The sequence below is a fragment of the Alternaria novae-zelandiae genome (genome assembly GCF_023758075.1).
Source record: "Alternaria novae-zelandiae strain BMP 2774 chromosome Unknown scaffold_2, whole genome shotgun sequence".
In the NCBI taxonomy this organism is placed as follows: Eukaryota; Fungi; Ascomycota; class Dothideomycetes; order Pleosporales; family Pleosporaceae; genus Alternaria; species Alternaria novae-zelandiae.
In genome coordinates, this window is record NW_026056962.1 from 1,771,048 (window position 1) to 1,791,111 (window position 20,064).

Genomic DNA, 20,064 nt, shown 5'->3' on the forward strand with positions numbered 1-20,064 from the left:
AATACCCCGCAACTGCTTCACGATTGGGGATGAAAATCAAATCAGGGGTGGAGCAGAAATACGATGAGAGAGCTGGGCGTCCGCAGATGGGCGCAGCAGTAACGGCTCCTGGGTCGATCTTTCGGGTTCAAAGTAGTTGGGTTTGCTTGTATTTGTGATGATTAGCATGCAATGTATGACTGATTTTTTCTTGTTAAAAGCTGTATCTGCTGTGATATGAGTGACGATCTGGAACGTGGCTGGCGAATACGTGTGGTTCTTCTGGTTGCGTACGCAAAGACACGAGGTATAGTGAAGTATACATTGCGATGTTCGCCCGTGTGCTGCAGTAGGCAACTGCTGCGAATACCTCCAGGGTACGTTTTGTTGTTTTGTACAACTAACAAAACTTACATGTATGCCCCTTGGCTACCCCTAGAACTCGAGGATACAAGCTGTGACATTCCACACGTTGCGCCTCCGAGGATGACGCGCGCAGGCTGAGCCGCTGAGGCACAGTGCACGACACCGCCGCAAACGTGCGAGTGGATCCTGGACCCGTTCCCGCTAGTCGCCGGGACAACGGCCGATAACAAACACACTCGGCAATTCTCCAACGTCTACACATCCTTGCGCGAACAACCTTCTCGGAACCAATCGTGCACACAGCGGCTCGAATATCCTTACAAGATTGCATATCACACAACCTCATCATGGCGCGCCTACGCAAACCGAGCCCGAACGAACCCAGTATCTTTATGCCGCCGTCTGAGACGAGAGCAAGCCGATCTAGCCCCCGAAAAGCCACACTGCGATACGCCTCATCGCAAGAAGATGACAGCTCGATACTTGTGCCAAAGAGGTCGAGGCGCACCGCGCAAGACATCAGCATATCGCAAGACGAAGAGCACTCCTTCCGCATACCATCGATTGCAACGCCCAAGGATGCGATCAGCCCCCGCAAACAACGAGTGTTGCGACCGGTCGAGAGCAACAGCCGACTCCTTCGAAAATTGAGTGACGAAAGCCTGGCAAGCCCAGAGAAGAAACAAAGAGAGAGGAGGGTGCGCAGTGGAACAACAGATACGGATGTGGGGAATAGGAATGGGCTTATGTATGCCAAAAGCCTGGCTAGAAGCGTGGTGAACAAGCGGAATAAGAAAGGCAAGATCAATGTCGTAGGGGAAGTCGAGGCACAAGAGGCCGCCCAACGGTCACGAAGTAGGGAACACGAGAGCACAGAGGAGGCAGTCGCGCAAGACGACGAGGACGCCGAGGCCGAAACAAGTCTGTGGTGTGGCGATGAGGAAGCAGAGACACAAGAAGAGGTCGCTGAACCAGTCATCGAGATCAGCGAGGACGATGAAGAGGACGAGCCTGTTGTAAAGTCGCGAACAAACCAGCGACAACCGCGCGCACGGCGCGTCGTATCTGACAGCGAGGAGGACGAGAGTGAGCTAAGCGCACCACAACCTACCAAGCAGTCTCAGCAACCCATCTTCAAGATTCCCGAACTCAAACCGCCGACTGATCTGACTTCCATGCGACCGCCACATCGAAAGGGTCATAGTACGATATCAAACTGGGCGCAGGAGGTCGTCGACCTTACTGACTCGCCGGAGGCCCCGGAATCTTTCGTGCTTCCTGAACGTACCCACGCGCGATCGAGCTCTTTCGCAGCATCTTCTCGGCCTACTAGCTCAGCATCGAACGGTCCGCTTGCGATTCTTACGTATTCGCCCACACCTACCAAGCAACGCTCGCCTCGAAAAGCTCCGCCCATCTCGCGACCAGCCACTCCTCCCCTGGCACCTCCCAGTCCCACCAAGCTCGTCTCGCCCTCGAAAAAGAAGCCCGTGATCCCCAAGGCGGCCGATCTAGACGGAAGACCAAGCCTTGACGCGTTCTGGAATCCTGCAGCTGTAAACGACTGGACCGACCGCCACTCGCCAGCTAAGCAGCTCGTGTCGCCCAAGAAGCAGAAATGGAGGGACGACATAGTCAAGATGATGGAAGGTGTTGCTCTGGAAGACAGCAGTGACGAGGGTTACGAAAGTCCCATCGAGAGTCCCAAGAAGAAGAAGCCCACAAGTCGGAAACCAGCTAAGGAGAAGACACCAGAGACTGAGCCGATCCCGAATGTCAAGCAGATCCGTGAGCAACGCAAAGCCTTCGCCGAACGTAAGCACGCCATAGCCGAAGCTTTCCTCATCGAGCTCGACACCACAATCTCTTCAGGTCGCATCCACGAGCTCTCGAAACCCACAGGTGGTATCAAGCTCGTCTGGTCCAAGACCCTCAAAACAACGGCCGGTCGTGCGAATTGGCGTAGAGAGCAGATTCGTATACGAACCGGTCCCCTTCCCACCGACACGCGCGTTGAGATCAGACACCACTGCTCCATCGAACTCGCCGAGAAGGTCATTGACGACGAGGAGAGACTCTACAACGTACTCGCGCACGAGTTCTGCCACCTGACCACGTTCATGATAAGCGAAGTGCGCAACAACCCCCACGGAGCAGAGTTCAAGTCCTGGGGTCGCAAAGCTACCGTCGCGTTCGCCAGCAAAGGCGTCGAGGTCACCACGAAACACTCCTACCAGATCGAATATAAGTACGTCTGGGAATGCATCTCCTGCGGCTACGAGTTCAAGCGTCACTCCAAGTCCGTCGATCCGGCGCGCCACTCATGTGGCAAGTGCAAGGGCAAGCTCGCGCAGACCAAGCCCACCCCTAGGGGCGTTGGCGCTAGTGCTGCTGTAGGCAAGGATGGCAAGAGGGAGAAGAGTGAGTACCAGGTCTTTGTCAAAGCCAACTTTGCGCGTGTGAAAAAGGAACTTGAGGCGGAGGGCAAGGATGCGCAGATGGGCAAGGTGATGGAGGCTGTGGCCAAGCAGTATAGAGAGAGGAAGGGTGCGGGTAGTAGTAAGGCGAAGGAGATCATTGATCTAGAGGCTGCTCTGGATGATATGAAGATCTAGATCTAACAGTTAACGAATGAAGTGCATGAACATCTCTAAGCTTGTGGGTCGTGCGTCTTTGTGTCCTTTCGTGTTGGGCTGCCTAGCAAGAAGGCAAGTCGCTTAAGAGTGTTGTGGAAAAATGAAAAGAGGGATGCAAAAAGTGATGTTCTTTGCTAAAACAAAAAAAGATGTAGGTTGTATACGGGCTCTCTAAGGCTCCTACGCTCAAGCTCCACAGGGTCGTAATACGGCCACGAAGGGCTCCCTGCAGATGTCTGCTACCGAGATTCGAACTCGGGGCAATGGCCTTTATCCTCGCCCACAGCGAGTAGGATGGTTACGCTGTGGACAACCATAGCAGACTGCTTGATGAAGAATTTGAGAATTAAATATTACATATACTTGATTCAGATTAAAATACAAAGTTGGATATGGGGATGCTGCAGCGCTGATCAAATAGTGAATGCGAGGCGATGTTCATCAGTTTGTATGGGGTGGAGAAGTGAAGGTGAAGCCGGCGATGGAAAGTGCGTGCGGAGTGAACAAATCTTAGATCAGGCGTACAGCTCTACTTGACTGCATCTGAAGCTGAAGTTAATAAGTGTTAGATAAGTTTAAGATATACATTAGACTAGATATAGTACATTAGTAATAAGTAGAGGTGCGTTGTATGTATACATTATTCTAGTAACTTAACTTTAAAACATTAAATAAGAACTAACACCCTCCAGCCCACCACAGCAACCTCCACTCTAACAGACCAAAGTGAGGCCAACAGGTCCTCACCACACTCTACCTAGACTTATAGCGCCTCGACTTAGGCCTCCAATACCCCTGATGGGTAGCGAGAAACCGACCCTTCTTCTGAGCCTCTGTCGGCTCATGTCCTTCCTTCTCAGGAGCATCTGGCAACTCGCCATCAACCCCATCTACCGCTGTATACACCCAGGTCTCATCTATATGCCCAGGACACTTTCCACAGAACTTCATATACGGCCGGTTCCATCGCCCACACGCACAGCACCAGTCCCCGTCGTACTTGGCCCGACACGGCCACGGTTCCTCTATACCCGGGCCGGGTTCTTGCACGCGGACACTGTCCTTTCGGACACCATCACACGGAACACCACCTACTCCTCCCACGTTGCCTCGGCAGACATCCGTATACTTGCCGTTCCAAAAGCTGCAACGGCAGAGCCAGTCTTCTGCTCGAGGTATGTATGGGCCGGGAAGGCGGCCTGCTTTCTTGGCGGCGCGCTTTTCCTCCCGTGCTGCATTAGCAGCGAGCTTTTCCTCCGCTACAGCGGCAGGACAGGGCTTTCTGGGGTGGTAGTCGCTACTCGCGCACGATACGTGGCACCCCGGATCGGGATTCGGGTTGAGGTAGGCTGTGACGGGGCCAGGCAAGGTGGGTGCAGTCGGAGCTGCAGTTGGTACGACTCGGGGTACCTTACGGCTGGTGGCGGATTGGTCTATAGATATATTAGTTCACCATGTCTATCAATGATCAGAGAAACGTACCAAGCTGGGAGGTGTCTTCCTCCGCTTTCCTCTTCCGCTCACTCCTCGCCTTCTCCTCCTCTTCCTCTTTCTTCTTCCTCTCCTCTCCCTCTTGTTGTTGCTGCTGCTGCTGCCTCTCCCAATCTTTCAAACTGGCAGTCAGTCTCACCGAACCCGCTCCAGTACCCAAAAATTTGCGGCAAAGGTAGTCAAGGTAGGCCGCCACTTCTGGATCAGCCGCCGCCCTTTCGCGCATCTCACGCTCCTCTCTATCGGCCTCCTTCGCTTTGCCCGGAGGCAGCTTCTTCGCCTTTTCCAGCATCGTCTCAAAGTATGACGGCTTTGCGGCAGGTGCCGACGGCGCAGGGGTTTCGTTCGCGGCAGGCATTGTGGTTTGTGTGTGATGGGAAACGGAATTAAAAGCGTGTGATGAGAGGAGAGATTGGAGAAAAGTATGGAGGATGCGACGCTGAAGATTTTTTGAGGTGAGCGTTTGTTGTGTGTTGACACTATTTCACTGTCACTCGCGGTGAGGAGGCGCTCCTCACCGCAACGCGTCACCGTGCAATTCCCTTTCACCTCGAGAAAGATACAAGCAAATCCAGAGCCCTTACTTCAAACCTCCGTTCTCCTTGATACCCACAGCAACCCTCTCTCGACCTGTCCAACAAACCATGGATCCTCGTACGCTTCATCAAAATGACCCAAAGACGTAAAGAATATCCTTCCACCCTCGAACTCTTGACACCATACCAACGGATGATCATCTCCGTGTTTACCTCCTTGGAACGTCTTCGGATCACCTTTGAGCAAGATCTGGAGGTTCTTATTCTCTCTTGGATGAGTGTGGAAGTTATACCATTCGTCCTTCCAGCCCTCACGCCCACCACAGCAGTTCATGATCTGGTGTTTCTGGCCAGACTCTTCAGGAACGACGGTACCAGGCTCAGGATCGGGATGCATGTCGAAACTTGCTCCGACCAAACTCGTGTAGTATTCGTTGCCTTGCATAGCTGCAGCTGCGCCGTGGATAGCTACGATACCGCCGCCATTCTTCACCCAGGTCCTTAAAGCTTCTAGTTCGGATGGAGTGAAGATGTCGTCGCCGATGTTTTGCAGGAGGACGATGACTTGATATTGCGCGAGATAAGACGAGGTGAACAGCGAGGCGTCTTCACTAACTGTGACTTTAAAGAGGTTCGTATCGTTGGCTAGCTTGTGGAACATGCGGATACCAGCTGGGATAGAGTCATGACGGTAGCCTGTGGTCTTGCTGAAAACGAGTACGTTGAATGCTGTGGTTTTGGCCATGTTTGCGCACTGTCTGGGCGGTTGTCTATGAGGCTTCGACGTATCTGCATGACTTGGGAAGTTATACTGTTGTACAGCGTTACCGAGGCTGCGATGGTATGTAGTTGATGGAATATCAACTGAATTAGGCTGATTTACCATCTACCGGCGGCACATGACGTCATGCATGTCAGCGCGGGTTGGAGACTACAATGAGTAGCTGGATCCAGCTGGCTGCCCAGGTGGCGGAGCCCCTACGTGCCGTGTCGGGATAGGATACGGCGCAGGATCCAACATCTTGCATAAAAGTGGCGGCTATGTTCACTTATTCTCTTAAAGATCTGTAGAATGCTACGTTATTAGCTAATAGGCGCAAGCCTTATTATTAGTAGGGAAAATGACGTAAAAGACTAAAAATAGTTTTTATAGAGATATTTTATTAGCTGTAAAGCTATTTTATAGCTTTATAGATCTATATTATTACGTAAAGAGTCTTAAAAACGCTACCTAAATAGAGGTATTATCTAAAAAATAAACTAAACGCCTCTATAACTAAGGTAACTAGCCTAAAATTACTTAAAGCTACTACTAAAGCCTACTATACAGAACTATCTTACTAATCTTATTAATCTTATTAATTAGAATATAGAGCCTTTTATAAACGTTATAGAGACTCTTTATAATACCTATAAGAGTTAGTAGAACTATAAATAGTATAATATAGAATATAAACTTACTAGTAGAGCTTCTAATAAGAGGTAGATTATATAGAAAGAGAGTATTTTAGAGTATATTAGAGTTAAAGCTAAGCGTAATACTAGTACTGCTATAGTTATAGTAACTAGAAGAGATAGTTAGCTAAGCTAGAATAGACTGCTAAGAGGGCTTATAGCTCTTATAGAACTTAGGTTATAGTATAGTAGAATTCTTATTATCTTCTAAATCTCTCTTAAGCTTAATATGCTTACGCTTTTAGAGAGTAGTCTTTTTTTTTAGTTTAATATAACTTTTTATAAAAGTGTTAACAAAGAACTATAATAGTCTAAAAATCTAGAATACGTACTATAGATAGTGTAACAGGTACTAGAAGAGCTCTAATAATAACTACTATATATTCTAGAAGCTAAACTCTTAACTAAAATATAACTAGTAAACTAACTACTACTATATTTATAAGAACTATAAATAATATAGTTACTTTTTCTAGTTAACTAGATTAGGCAGGCCTTAATATTTATAGTATAATCTAGTTCTGTAAAGTTAATAAAATAGTCTATAAAAGACATTTTTAGACTAAAATATATACTCTAAATCTTCTATATATTAAACTTAACCTTTTTACAAAGGTTAAGTAGCCTCTTATCTCTCTTTTAGAGTATATCTAAAATATTTTTAGTTAGCTTCTTTATCTATCTAGTAGTAATATAGATTAGTTCTAACTAAACTTTTAGATTTTTAAGATTGCGCTTAAGTGTCTTATTGTCTAAATTAGAGTCTAAATAAAGGCTTTCTAGCTTACTAGACGTCTTAGTAGTAATATAGGCTTACCTTTTAGAAGTCTTCTTCTTTGCTAGGTTATTAGCGTTAGATATTTTAGACTAGAAAGTAGTAGTTGTAGGCTAAAAGATAGGTATAGTAGACTATAAAGTAGGTTTATAGATAAGATAAAGTAGTTATAGAATAGATTAGTAAAGTTTATAGAGCTAGAATCTAGAGAAATATTAGTAAAAAGACTAAAAATTAGGTATTTATAGAAGAAAAAAGTATATAATAATATAGAAAACACTAAATAGGCTATAAAAATAGAAGAGATAGAAGAGTAGAATATTCTAAAAAAAGATAAACTTACTAAGCGCGTAGGCAATTTAGAGTAGAGAATAGAAGAGATAGAGAATTTAGAGTAGATAGAATACTTATATAGTCTATACGCTAGAGGCTTAGTACTAGAAATAGCTAGAAATACGTAGTAAAGGTAAGTAAGAACTAAATAATAGTAAATTTCTAAATATTTGTCTACCTAATTAGAAAATTACTACTAAAAAAAGTAGGCTGTGCTAAGATAATAACCTAAATCTACGTAATAAGCTATATTATATACTACTATAATAGAACCTCTCTATAAATAATATTCTAGATAGCGCGCGCCTAGCCTGTAACACTAGAATCTTCTAGTAAAAGAACTAAAAGTTCTATAAGTATTGTTACGCGTAATATAGCAATATATAACTAACTATAAGTAAAGACTATATAGTAGAGATCTAGCTCTATAGTACTTAATAACTAACTCTAAGACTTATTTATAGTTATAGCAAAAGAGAAACGCACTAGAAACTAAATCTAGTTAACTTAGAATAGAAGCTTATCTTCTGTAGACGTAAGTTTTATGTATAGAATTAACTATAACTCTTTTACAAAGTTACTAGCTAAGATTCTAGCCTTAATAATATAGAGACTAATTTATAAAACTATAAGCTAAGTTCTATTATAGAGCTCTTAGTAAGAATATAAGTTACGTAATAAGATAATTAAAGCCTCTACTTTAAGAGACAGCTACGTAAGAGAGAGACTAGAGAGCTTAAAAGACTATAACACCTTTTTAGAAGGTATATTCTAGACTATACAATTCTTAATCTAAGCTAAATTAGAAGATATAAGCTCTTTTGCAGTACCTAGAAAGTCTTATAAGATATTAGAATTAATTATAGCTATGTTATTATTCTAGATAGCTAGAATAGCGCAACTCTATAACGCTGTATAATCTATAGTAGCTTGCTAGAGTAACTTAGAAAAAAATACGTAATTAATAAAACTACTCTTACTATATATAATAGTTAACTAGCTAGGTAATAGAACTATTCTATCTAACTAGGTAGTAGCTAACGTGCGTACCTAATTAGTAAAATAGGTATTTTTATTTTCTAAGAGTACTTGCATATTCTAATAGAGGTAGTATATAGAAAATCTAGACTATAATAGAGACTATTGTAAATACGCATTTACTATATTAGGCTGCTAGCTACGCTTTACAACTAGTAACGTCTAGGCCTAGTCTCTACTAGTAAGAAATAGAAGACTACTAAAGAGTCTATTACACTAATAGACGTTCTATAATATCTAATCTACTACCTTAAAATAGTAATAGTGCTATATAGAAACCTTATTCTAGATAATAAGAGTAGCCTACCTTAGTAACTAACTAAGATCTAAATTGTAAAACACGCTATAGGTTAATTTATTATATATTTAGATTAGAATCTTAAAATAAGAATAAGTAGTGCGCCTGCTAGGTAATAATAGAGCTATAATACTAGAAGATACTATATAAAGTATAATTTTGCCTATAGAGTAGTAATACGTATAGATATAGCGCTATAAATATATCTTTCTAGTACTTACTAGACTCTATATAAAGAAATAGGCCTTTATAGAGGTAGCTATAATTGTATCTATTATATTTATAAAGACGCGTTTCTAGTTATTATTAAGTCTATTATAGAGGTCTGTATAGAAGTTAGACTACTCTACTATATTATAATCTAGTTTAGACATAAGAAGTAGATTAATAGAACTATTACTCTAACTATACTATACTATAGGTAACTAGAAATTAGCAATTTGCTTACCTAACTTCTACAACTACTTATCTAATAGATATAGACTATAGTCTAGATACGCATCTATAGCTAAAATAATCTATAGAGCCTATACGCAGGTCTATAAATTATTATATATATTATTATAGTTAGCCTTCTACACTATAGGCAGGTTCTTTATAGAACTTGTTAAGAGTATAGTAATAAATAGCAACTACAACCTATACCTAGTAGCAAATATAGCTACTTTATAGAAGTATATAAGCTAGTTACTATTATTAATAAGTAATCTAAGAGCATTAGTAGTAGCCTAAAATATAGAATACTTAACTAAATTAATAGTGCAAAGGTCTTAGAAGCTTGTTAGCCTGTAAATAATAGTTAGTAATAGTTATAAGTAGTACTACTTACTCTATACAGAACTACAAAAGTACATACGTCTAATAGTAAACTTCTACTACCTAGAGATCTAGACTTTCTTAGCTATATTCTATACAAACTACTAAGAAAAGTTCTAATATAGAATAGTATAGCTGTGCGTATACTAGCGATTAAAGTTAAAAAAAGCTATAAGCGTTGTAGTAGACCTATTTAGAGCGCGCGCTAAATCTAGCGTAGTAGCGTTCTTCTAAAATAAAACTATTTACTTACTTAGAAGATATATAGTAAGTAAAACTATAAGAGAATACTTCTTATAAACTAGAAACTCTATAATACGCTAAATAGCCTTAGATAGACTAATATAATAGCTACTAATGTACTATGTAATCTTATTCTAGTCTAAAATAGTTAGGTTTACTCTATTAGTGCTCTTATAAATATACTTATAGACGTATTTAATAGCTTTAATTATACTATAAACCTCTGTATTAATATAGGCTACGTAGCGATAGAGAAGCTTAGAGTTATATAGAATAATCTAATAGTTGTTAATAGTAACGTTAGCTCTATAGGCCTTAATAGTAAGCTTACGTCTATTCTAGTAGCGCCTATATTTAGAATACCTATTCTTATTTACCTTTGTAATAGCTAAATATAGCTTAGAAAACTACTTAGAATAGACTAGAAGCTATCTACTAGGCTGCTATACTATATAAGAGGCCTAAAGATTATACTTACTATATAGCCTATAAACTATGTATTTCTTTATAATAGCTATAAGTACTCTAGTAGAATTATTCTCTACACTTAGAATCTTAGCTAAAATATACTTATTAATGTAATCTAGACTTATAAACTTATTGCGCTTGTCTATAGGTATAAAAAATAATAAGTGTATATATAGCAAACTCTATTTCTAATACTTAATTATATATACGTAACTTATATATAGCCTAAAATAACCTTATTATAGCTTATAAAGTAACTATTATAACTTTATATAGAATATATAAGAAATAATATTAGGCTAGTTTATTCTAGTCTCTTCTTAGTAGAGCTTATAGTTAACTTCTAGCTAATGTCTACTAGCTGTAAAAGTAATAAATAGCGTAGAACGTTTGTATTTACAAATAATAGCTATAGAGTTCTAGTAATATTAACTTATAAACTAAGAACTACTAATATAGAAAGATAGTAATATAAGCTAAGCACTAATAGAACTAGAAGCTTAACTATCTACCTAACTATCTACTGTAATAGTATCTATAACACTACTATATAGTTTAGAATAGATAGTCTTCTAGTTGTGCTTAAACTAATTTAGACGTAACTAATCTAAAATAGCCTAAATATTAATAACTTACTACTAGAATAGTTAATAATACTAAAATAGAATAGTTCTCTAACCTTCTTGTAGGTGTAAATAATAGCAATAGAATATATATATAGTAATCTTTTTCTATTTCTATCTACTACCTTAATTTATTATATCTATTTTAGGTATCTACCTCTTCTTACTATAAAGAAATATTAATAGGTACTTTAACAGCATGTATAATAGATAGTAAGTAGATATATAATATAACTAGTTAGAGTTATAGGCTATAAGCACTACTAATTAAACTGTTTTACTAGTAGTAGCGTCTAGAAAAACTAGTCTAACTTTATTAGCGCGCTGTATATTTTTATAATAGCAATCTATACCTTCTACTAGCTAAACCTTAAGACCTAAAGTTAATATAACTTATTAGTTATTAACTACTTTGCGTAAATAGCTTCTAGTAGTCTTGTAAATAGAAATATATAGATTATTAATCTTATATAATATAGTTAAGATACTCTAGAATACTTTAATTCTTAAATCTAGATTACGCTTCTAGCGCCTAGTAGCTATATACTAAGAATTAAAAAAATATAGTTGCGCGTATGTTAGTAGCAAATTAGCTAACGCGTTAAGAGAACTAAAATAATAATATAGCGCTCTATAGATAGTAAAGACCTAAACGTCTAGAGCTATAATACCTTTATTAGTTTATTAATAGTCTAAGAATATAAACGTAAATAAGGTGTTATACGCGCGTAAGTTCTTATAGAAGTTTTATACTTCTAAATTATTCTTTTATAATAACTAGTATAGATAGTTTAGTAGTGTATAGAATAATAGAAGTAGAACGCGCTTATTTTTATAATAAAAACTAAACTATAGTTCTACTATAGACAAATTTAACTTCTTTTTATCTATCTAGTAGAGTGCGTAGTAGAATTTGTATTAGAATATCTATAGCTCTAGATTATTATAGTTAGAACTAATTAGCGAAATAAGTTTATCTCTCTATATAAGACCTATAAGAACGTTTTTAGGTAGTAAGTTATTAATATTATTACTATAATTACTTATAGTTAGAGGCAGCGTGCGCTTATAAGCTAATAACGTAACTAATATATTAGATAATTTAGTGTAGCAGCGCTAGTAAGATAGCTTATCTTATAGAATAGAATTAGAAGACTATCTTTAGGTAGCGCGCGCTCTATAACTATTAGTCTACGTCTATTAATAAAAAGAGCTACGCAATTACGTAAGAATACGTACTACCTTATAGCTCTTATATAGCTAGAACGTAGCGCTAACGTAATTAAGTATAAATTTATTCTCTAAAAGGTAAGTCTTATAGTTATAATACTAAATTAGAGATAATAGCTAACTAGTAATAAGTTTAAAAGTCTATATAATAGCTAGCGTAGTAGCGCGTCTACGTTATTACAGAGCTATACTAACGTTTTTAGTAAAGAGTAGCGTAGGAAAAAGCCTAAAATTAAGCTACTCTAATAACAACTAGCTGCACGTAGCTCTAATCTAGCTACTAACTATATATAGTTAATAAATATAGCAGTATTAATAAGAATCTTAATATAGCATAGACAAAAAGTAGTATATTATAATAATAACTACAACTGTAATAGGCTATAATAAACTGTTAGAGAACTAAAAATAAAGGTATTACTAGTAAAGAGTTGCTTCGCGAAAATTACAACTTGTGCTAGGCCGCTTCGCAGAAGTTAGAGACTCTGTATTGTATTGTTAGATGTAGCACAAAGAGAATGTAGTCATGACCCTGTTGGTGAATGCACCTCAGCTGGCGGCGTTTTTGGAAGACGCGACACGATGCTAGCGCACTTACCCTTGTCGACGCGCCATCCCGGTTCCGCTTCCCCCACTTTTCCATCACATAGACCCTTCGGCATCACCACCGTTGTCACCATTCTCGTCTGCCACTCCCCGCAGGACTCGCAGGCAATATATTCCAAGCACCGATGGCTACCCTGCATGTCACTTAGACTGTAGCCTTAGAGGAAAGCGTTAGGTTTATCTGACCAGGCAAACACCGCATCCTAGAGTCGAAACCTGGACTACTTTCAGCACCCTTTCACATCAGGCTGAGTCAAACACTTTCCCAAGGATCCGATTTCTAGATTATCTCGGATCATGGACACCGGAGCAACGGGACCAACTCACCCCGGCGATGTAGTCCCATATCCCCCTCCACCCGAAGCATGCGAGGGCGAAGCACCTTCAATACTCCAACTGCCGCCCGGGGATTACTACATTCGGGAGTTTCTAAGCCTGCTAGAACCCGCACATGCTCTGCGAAAACATGGCTACAACTTTGCACAGTTGACAGACGAGGAGATTCATCTGAAACGAAGATGCAGTAAATGCAATCAAAGTAAGTGCAATCTCAGTGCTTTGAATGTGCACATTGATTTCAAGAGTATTGCTAAACTTCTGGTAGCTATCCAACAGCTTAGCAAGGGTCTACAACAGGCCATAACGCGCCGTAGCCAACAACTTCTCTCACATCCACCGGACACGCCTTACAAAACATTGCCAAGTATGATCGTACCATACGAGAACGGTACCTCTGGATTTCAGTATTGCACAACAGAGTGTCACTACCACTCGGCACCAGTTGACCGTGCTACAAAGGTGAGCGCAGTCTGGCCCTACTTTGCCTAACCCAACTAATCTTGTTAGTGCTGGTTGTGTTGCGGAAAGCACGTCTCGGAGGCCCAGCCATGTAGGACTTCCGACAAGCACAGGATACGCGAATACCGACCAGGTGAGCTCGAACGCCTACATCAATTCCAACCGACTCCACCTTTCCGTCATTGGGATGCGGACCGCAGGATAAACGCCAAATTCGCCGTAGCGATCGATTGCGAGGTATTTCCAGATCTATAAAAAGTGTGTGAAACATACTGACTTCTCACTCCCATACTGAAGATGGGAACAGCCAGGAGTGGAGACTCTGAGCTCATCCGCCTGAGCGCCATCGACTACTTAACCGGAGAAGTGCTCATTAACAACCTTGTCAAGCCTGATCAACCAATGCAACATCTCAACACAAAGTGGTCGGGCGTTACTTGGGATCAAATGAATGAGGCTGTAAGAGACAAGACCACGCTGAAGGGGAAGGCAAGTCACTCCGTATGCAAGCTGAAGGAAGACATGTACTGACTTTGTACACTAATTTTAGATTGGGGCGAGAAAACTGTTGTGGAAGTTTGTCGGTCCAGACACTATTCTCGTCGGACACAGCGTTCATAATGACCTCAAAGCATTGAAGTGGATACACACGAAGGTTGTAGACTCCTACGTCGTAGAGCACAAGATCATTCAGGAGAAGAAGGCAATCGAAGCCAGAGAAAAAGAGCTTAGTGAAGAGGCGGCAAGAAGGGTGGAGGAGTGCCTTCTGGAGGTCACAGGACTAGCGACGAGTAGCATGCTCACCCCATTGACCAATGCGCAGACAATGGGCGATTCGACCAACCCCACTGAGGGTGAGCCCAAGAAGAAGAAGAAAAAGGGCACGGGTGACCTGGCGTTGAAGACACTGCTAAAGAAATACCTGGACACGGACATTCAGACCAAGGGCAACAAAGGTCATGATAGCTTGGAAGATGCAACTGCGGCGCGCGATCTAGTTCACTGGATGGTAATGCGGAGACTCCAGGAGAAGTATGGCGTCCTGATGCAGCAGGGGCTGGAAGACGTCAGTTCTTTTTCGATGTTTTGACGTCTAATTACTAGAATAATGTATACATAAAACGCACCTCTACTTGTTACTAATGTACTACATTTAGCGCAATGCATACCTCAAACCCACCCACGGTCAGCACCTAGTAACTTCAGCTTCTCATTGTAGCCTTCGGCACTCTGGAAGGCTAGACTGGAACAATATACGACTACAACTCAGTCTTCTCAGCATCAACATTCAAGTCCCAATCAATGCCACCATCTTTGCCATAACGCTGCTCCAGCCATTCGTTGCACTTTCTAAAGTGGCCGTTGTCAAACTACACATCGTTAGCGCTTGAATCATGATATGTCGGACGGCGCTACTTACGAAGCCTCGCGCCGCACTCAGCGGGCTAGGATGTACGCTCTTCAGCACAAGATGCTTGTCAACCGGAATGCCCTTAGTCCTCTGCTGCGCCGGACTGCCCCAGGCCAGAAAGACGACACCATTTGTCCGCACCTTGGCCACAGTATCAATGACCTTCTGCATAAGCAGCTCCCAGCCCTTGCCCGAGTGTGAGTTTGCTTCACTGCGACGGACGGTTAAGCAGGTGTTGATGAGCAGGACACCACGCTCGGCCCATGGAGTCAGAAGACCACCCTTGTTCGGGGGTCGCTTGTAGTCTGGGTACTCCTTCTCGAGGGCCTTGTAGATGTTCATGAGCGAAGGAGGCGCAGGGTTCGGTGGACGGATGGAGAAGCAGAGGCCGTGGGCTTGGTTGGGGCCGTGGTATGGATCTTGGCCAGTGATGACGACCTTGACGGTGTTGAGGGGTGTGTGTCGCGACCTGACCAGTATTAGTCTTTAATTCTCAAGCTGGCACCCGGAAAATGTGGGAGATCGCACCAGGAGTATACATCCTTCATCGGCGGGTATACAGTCTTCCCACTATCCAGCTCCTTCTTCAGGAACCTCTTCAATTCGAGGAATTGGGGTGTCAGCAGCACATCCTTGACATGCGGCAGCCAGCTCTCGTGTAGCGTGTCGAGCTCAAGTTGTAGCAGCTCTTTCTGCTCGTCTGTGAGTTTGGCAATCCATGCGTCTCTATCGAACTTTGCAGCTGCAGCAGATTGTTTGGGCGGCGCATTGGGGTTAGGTTTCGGGGCGCCAAAGAAGGCGGTAATGCTGCCGTTCTGCTTGGGCTTCTTGGACGCGTCCGTGGCCGCTGCCGCTGCTTTACGCTTTAGGCTCATGGTGGCACTGTCAATCGATGTAGAATATGGGGAAAGCGGAGATGCGTGGAGCAACGAAGATAATAGCAAGGAAACTATGACGAGTCGTAAGAGTATCGCGACGATAGCAAGCATGCTCCCAGCCCCAGAGATTCGCGTCAGGGACGTGACGTCGGACACGACTTGTCATTTCCGCCCGAGCACGTTGATTGGCCGCCGCGTGGCACAGCAACACGTGAGTACGCGCGACGCGTCCAAATCACGTGACATGACATCACACCCTGCCCTGACACAGTCCGCAACATGGCACAAGGATGCAAGCAGGCGCAGTGGCTTCCCCATCAAGATGACCGTTTTTCCGGCAAATCAGACGTGAGCGGACGTTTGATCGACACTAACATGCCTCGAGGTGGAGACTGAAGCCTGATGCAGGCTCGCATGCAGGCGTGCTGCCCGCATTTGTGACGTGTTGCCTAGGGGAAGCAAACAGGAGCGCGTACAGGTGAGGGGATATAAACAGACCTACTTCGACTTTGCTTCTTCTCTCATCTTACAACCAATCTGACCCATCTTCTCAAACTACAACACTCAATCAGACCTCTGTCAAACACAATCATCAATCATGGCTTCTTCCAACCCTTCCAACTTCGCCAACCTCCCCAAGGACAAGCTCAGTGAGATTGCCGCCAAGGGTGGTCATGCCTCTCACGGCTCTGGCAACAGCGAAGTAAGTTGTGCCGGATACCCTCACTCTAATGTGCAGTGACTGACCTTTTGTCAAGTCCACATCCACCGGCAGCAGCGGCAATGCTGACCGTAACCCTGACGGTACCTTCACCAAGGGCTCAGACCTCGCAAAGGAGCTAGGCGCTCAAGGTGGTCATGCTTCCCACGGTGCTACAGACTCCACGTCCAACAGCAGCGAGCCAGGCCGTAACCCAGATGGCACCTTCACCAAGGGCTCAGAGGTCGCCAGCAAGCTTGGTGCTGAGGGCGGCCACGCATCCCACGGTTCTTCCAACGACTCTAGTGCTCAGACTTCCAGCAACGAGAGCGGCGTAAGTTGTCCTAAAGTACGGTCGATGAGTTCGTAGCTAACATATTCCACGCAGCGCAACCCTGACGGCACTTTCAAAAAAGGCAGTGAACTCGCTTCCGAGCTAGGCACACAGGGCGGACATGCCTCCCACTAGAAGCAACACGTAGATGTGCCTACCGATCCTTCAGTCCGACCTTCATGATATGTCCATGAATGACGGCCCAGCGTGGAGGAAGGTACCTGGACATTAGGGTACTATCATGCAGGGTCATAGCCTAATCACGAGATCATGAATGAATGCAGAGAACAATACATGACTCAGTTGTTCATCTCCTAACGTACTACATGTTGTGATGCTTAGGCCTCGAGGGACTCACATGCATCTATAGTGTTTTCTAACCGCTATAGCCCAAGGCGTCTAGTTCCTTCTTGATCTGCTTCTCGGTGCTGATCTTCTTGACCTGGGTGTCCTCTAGTTTCTCTCCGCCGGCTTGACGCATCTTCAGCTCATCGATGGCGCGCATCTTCTTCAGCAAGCCCCTGATCTTCTTGTCCTGAGGGTTGCCGCCGTCACCAGGGCTGGTGACGGTGAGGTCAGGGGGAGGACCCTGGCTCTCGGTCTGGATCGGGGGAGGGGCCTGAGCCTGAGCTGGAGCCTGCTGACGCTGCTGCGCAGGGTTCTGGCGCTGGTTACCGTCCGGGCGGGCTTGACGGTTTGGGCTGTTGCCAAAGTTGCGGTGCTGGCTGGCGCTTCGTCCTTGCTGCTCATATCCACTCTTGCTGCGACTGCGCTGGCGACGTTCTGGGCTACGTCCAGCTCCGTTGGGTGCATTGGCACCGTCAGCGCCGAGTCCAGCAGCCTTGTCAGCGGCCTCGCGAGCCTTCTTGGCCTCTCGCTTCTTCTTGTTCTTCAAAGCCGCCTTCGAGAGCTCTCCATCGCCATCTTGAGCGCCGGTAAGACTAACACCGCCGCCGGGAGCAGCGCCCGGTGGAAGGGTCTCAGCAGCTTCTGCTCCTGGTACCTCACGGCGACGCGGCTTGCCAAATCCATTGGCGAAGCCAACGTTCGTGGAAGAGATACCGGTGTTGGCATAAGCTGCGCCTCCTTCATCTTCACGCTTAAAGTGTAGGGGTGTAGCGGTTCCGCGCGCTCCGGGGGGACGGTAGGCACCCGCAGGCTTGGACGGTGTCTTCTGGGTGCTGAGGTAGGCGAGCGCAGACGGATGCGGTGCCGGTACGTTGGTCAAGGGGTCGGTCAGAGGGTACATCGAGGTTGGCTGAGGGCGCCAAACGACGTGGTAGAGTTCGGCCATGTCCTCGTTGTACATGAGGCCTCCGCTGACATGGTAGATGCGAACACCGTTGTCAACACGGAGACGCGGGCTAGTAGTAGCCGTAAGAATATGCTGCCCATCCGGACTCCACGCGCAATAGGTCGAGTTGGAGGTCTTGACGTGGCAGACCTTGGCGAAGTTCTTCTCAAGATCGTAGATGTCCATATCTCCAGCTAGATTACCAAAACCGGCGACGATGACGAAGCGACCGTGGGGACTGAAAAGGATAGTGTTGCGTGGGCCTAGGTCGAAACTGTGTTGTGCGACCGCGCGCTGGTTGAAGATGGTAGTCTTTGCAGGCATGTAGCCATAGGTGACACCGAACTCCTTCGAGTTTGGCGACCAGGAGACGTCGTGAATAGGACCCTCCTTGTCTAGCTGGATGCGCGAATCGAAGGTGCCGTTGGCGCTGAGAATGTACATGTTGGTCTCGCCGTAGTAGCTCTTGTTCGTCTTGTCGACCTCAGTTTGGGCTAGGACAATCAAGCTGGTACCGAGATCGTTCCACTTCAGCTGGACCTTGTCGCCCTTGAAGAAAGTCTTCTGGGATACCGGCTGGCTGAACTGAGGGACCTGGAAGACCTTTACAGCAGCGGGCATACCCTTGCGCTCCGGAACAAAAACGGCAACTGAATGGTTCTTGCCTGGGGCGAGCGCCATGTCGGTCACTCCCTCCACGCGGAGCTTGTTCCAAGGGTTGCGCAAATCGCTCGACTGGAAGAACTGCACCTCGTTTGTTACAACGCGCGCACAGTACTTCTCGTCGGACGTGTACTGCAAGTTCCAGCCACTCTGGTTCTTCTGAACGTATTCGCCGATGACTGCCCGTGATCCGTCATCTTCAGCTTCGTCGGAGAGCGTCTTCCAGACCCGGAGGTTCTTCGCCGCGTTGCCGTCTTCGTCCTTGGATGGGCGCTGCCATGTGATGAGGTATGTGCCGAGCGGGGAGAAGCCGAGCTCGTAAACGTTCGGTGTGGGGAGTATGGTAATGACGTTGCCGACTGAGGCGTCGATCACCGAAACCTGTTCAGGTGTTGCCCATGCGAAGTACTTGCTATCGGGCGAGTAGCAGCAGCAGCGAAGGTTGCCTTCGGGTCTGTTGTGCAAGTCAGCGTCAGAACTGGACGCGGATGTGCGCGAGGACTTGTGGCGTAGTCTAGACACTTACCGTACGAATCCTGGAAGAGCCTCATACACTGGAGCAGCGTTGAAGATCCCGATGCCCTTGGCGGAGCGGTCTGCGAGTCTTGTTAGCGTGTCTCACCCCGACTGTGCGGAGGGTGCGTACAAGCCAACTGTGTGGGAACAGCCATGATAACTAGTAAAAGTCACAGGAAGTTGTACAAGTGGGCGTGGGGCAAGGTGCTGGTGGTCGCGAAGTCTGGCTCACTGCTGAGCTCGGTTTTGTGGGTTGGCGATGAGTAAGGCTAAGACAGGAACACGTCGGGGGTGTGGGTATGGATTCGAGTGTGACGTAGTTCCGGGACTTTATAGGCCAAGGGCAGACTTTGGGCGCACGCAGCGGCAACGGGTGGATCGTGGAGGGAAGGAGGAACACGCGTCAGGGAATTGAAGGGTGACCGTGTGACAGCGTAGTGAAGGCGATGGCGGCCGTCGAGAAAGAAATCCGTGGGCACGCGCGCTAGTGCTCGGGGAAAATGCGGGCCGCTGGCGTTGGGACTGTGACATCAGCCTCGCCAGCACATGCTGGAGACGGAAGAGTGAATGGGCGCGG

General features: G+C 44.8%; 7 protein-coding genes across 7 annotated transcripts; 3 read left to right on the plus strand and 4 right to left on the minus strand.

The window, feature by feature from the left end:
* Window positions 1-692: 692 nt before the first annotated feature.
* J4E88_001619 (uncharacterized protein) lies at window positions 693-2,960 on the plus strand (the record flags this gene model as incomplete). Its single annotated transcript, XM_049395288.1, has 1 exon — window positions 693-2,960. The coding sequence occupies one exon, from the start codon at window positions 693-695 to the stop codon at window positions 2,958-2,960; it is 2,268 nt and encodes a 755-aa protein (XP_049259152.1).
* Window positions 2,961-4,072: 1,112 nt separating this feature from the next.
* On the minus strand, window positions 4,073-4,830 carry J4E88_001620 (uncharacterized protein; the record flags this gene model as incomplete). The annotated part of the gene is made up of 3 exons (XM_049395289.1): window positions 4,073-4,213; window positions 4,392-4,414; window positions 4,464-4,830. The coding sequence occupies 3 exons, from the start codon at window positions 4,828-4,830 to the stop codon at window positions 4,073-4,075; spliced, it is 531 nt and encodes a 176-aa protein (XP_049259153.1).
* A 227-nt stretch (window positions 4,831-5,057) lies between these two features.
* On the minus strand, window positions 5,058-5,753 carry J4E88_001621 (uncharacterized protein; the record flags this gene model as incomplete). Its single annotated transcript, XM_049395290.1, has 1 exon — window positions 5,058-5,753. One exon carries the CDS (start codon window positions 5,751-5,753, stop codon window positions 5,058-5,060), a length of 696 nt encoding a protein of 231 aa, XP_049259154.1.
* Window positions 5,754-13,988: 8,235 nt separating this feature from the next.
* On the plus strand, window positions 13,989-14,781 carry J4E88_001622 (uncharacterized protein; the record flags this gene model as incomplete). Its single annotated transcript, XM_049395291.1, has 2 exons — window positions 13,989-14,192; window positions 14,242-14,781. The coding sequence occupies 2 exons, from the start codon at window positions 13,989-13,991 to the stop codon at window positions 14,779-14,781; spliced, it is 744 nt and encodes a 247-aa protein (XP_049259155.1).
* Window positions 14,782-14,950: 169 nt separating this feature from the next.
* On the minus strand, window positions 14,951-15,977 carry J4E88_001623 (uncharacterized protein; the record flags this gene model as incomplete). The annotated part of the gene is made up of 3 exons (XM_049395292.1): window positions 14,951-15,061; window positions 15,112-15,571; window positions 15,631-15,977. The coding sequence occupies 3 exons, from the start codon at window positions 15,975-15,977 to the stop codon at window positions 14,951-14,953; spliced, it is 918 nt and encodes a 305-aa protein (XP_049259156.1).
* Window positions 15,978-16,578: 601 nt separating this feature from the next.
* Window positions 16,579-17,149, plus strand: J4E88_001624 (uncharacterized protein; the record flags this gene model as incomplete). Its single annotated transcript, XM_049395293.1, has 3 exons — window positions 16,579-16,683; window positions 16,739-17,014; window positions 17,069-17,149. 3 exons carry the CDS (start codon window positions 16,579-16,581, stop codon window positions 17,147-17,149), a joined length of 462 nt encoding a protein of 153 aa, XP_049259157.1.
* A 241-nt stretch (window positions 17,150-17,390) lies between these two features.
* On the minus strand, window positions 17,391-19,642 carry J4E88_001625 (uncharacterized protein; the record flags this gene model as incomplete). The annotated part of the gene is made up of 3 exons (XM_049395294.1): window positions 17,391-19,425; window positions 19,498-19,567; window positions 19,618-19,642. The coding sequence occupies 3 exons, from the start codon at window positions 19,640-19,642 to the stop codon at window positions 17,391-17,393; spliced, it is 2,130 nt and encodes a 709-aa protein (XP_049259158.1).
* Between the last annotated feature and the right edge of the window lie 422 nt (window positions 19,643-20,064).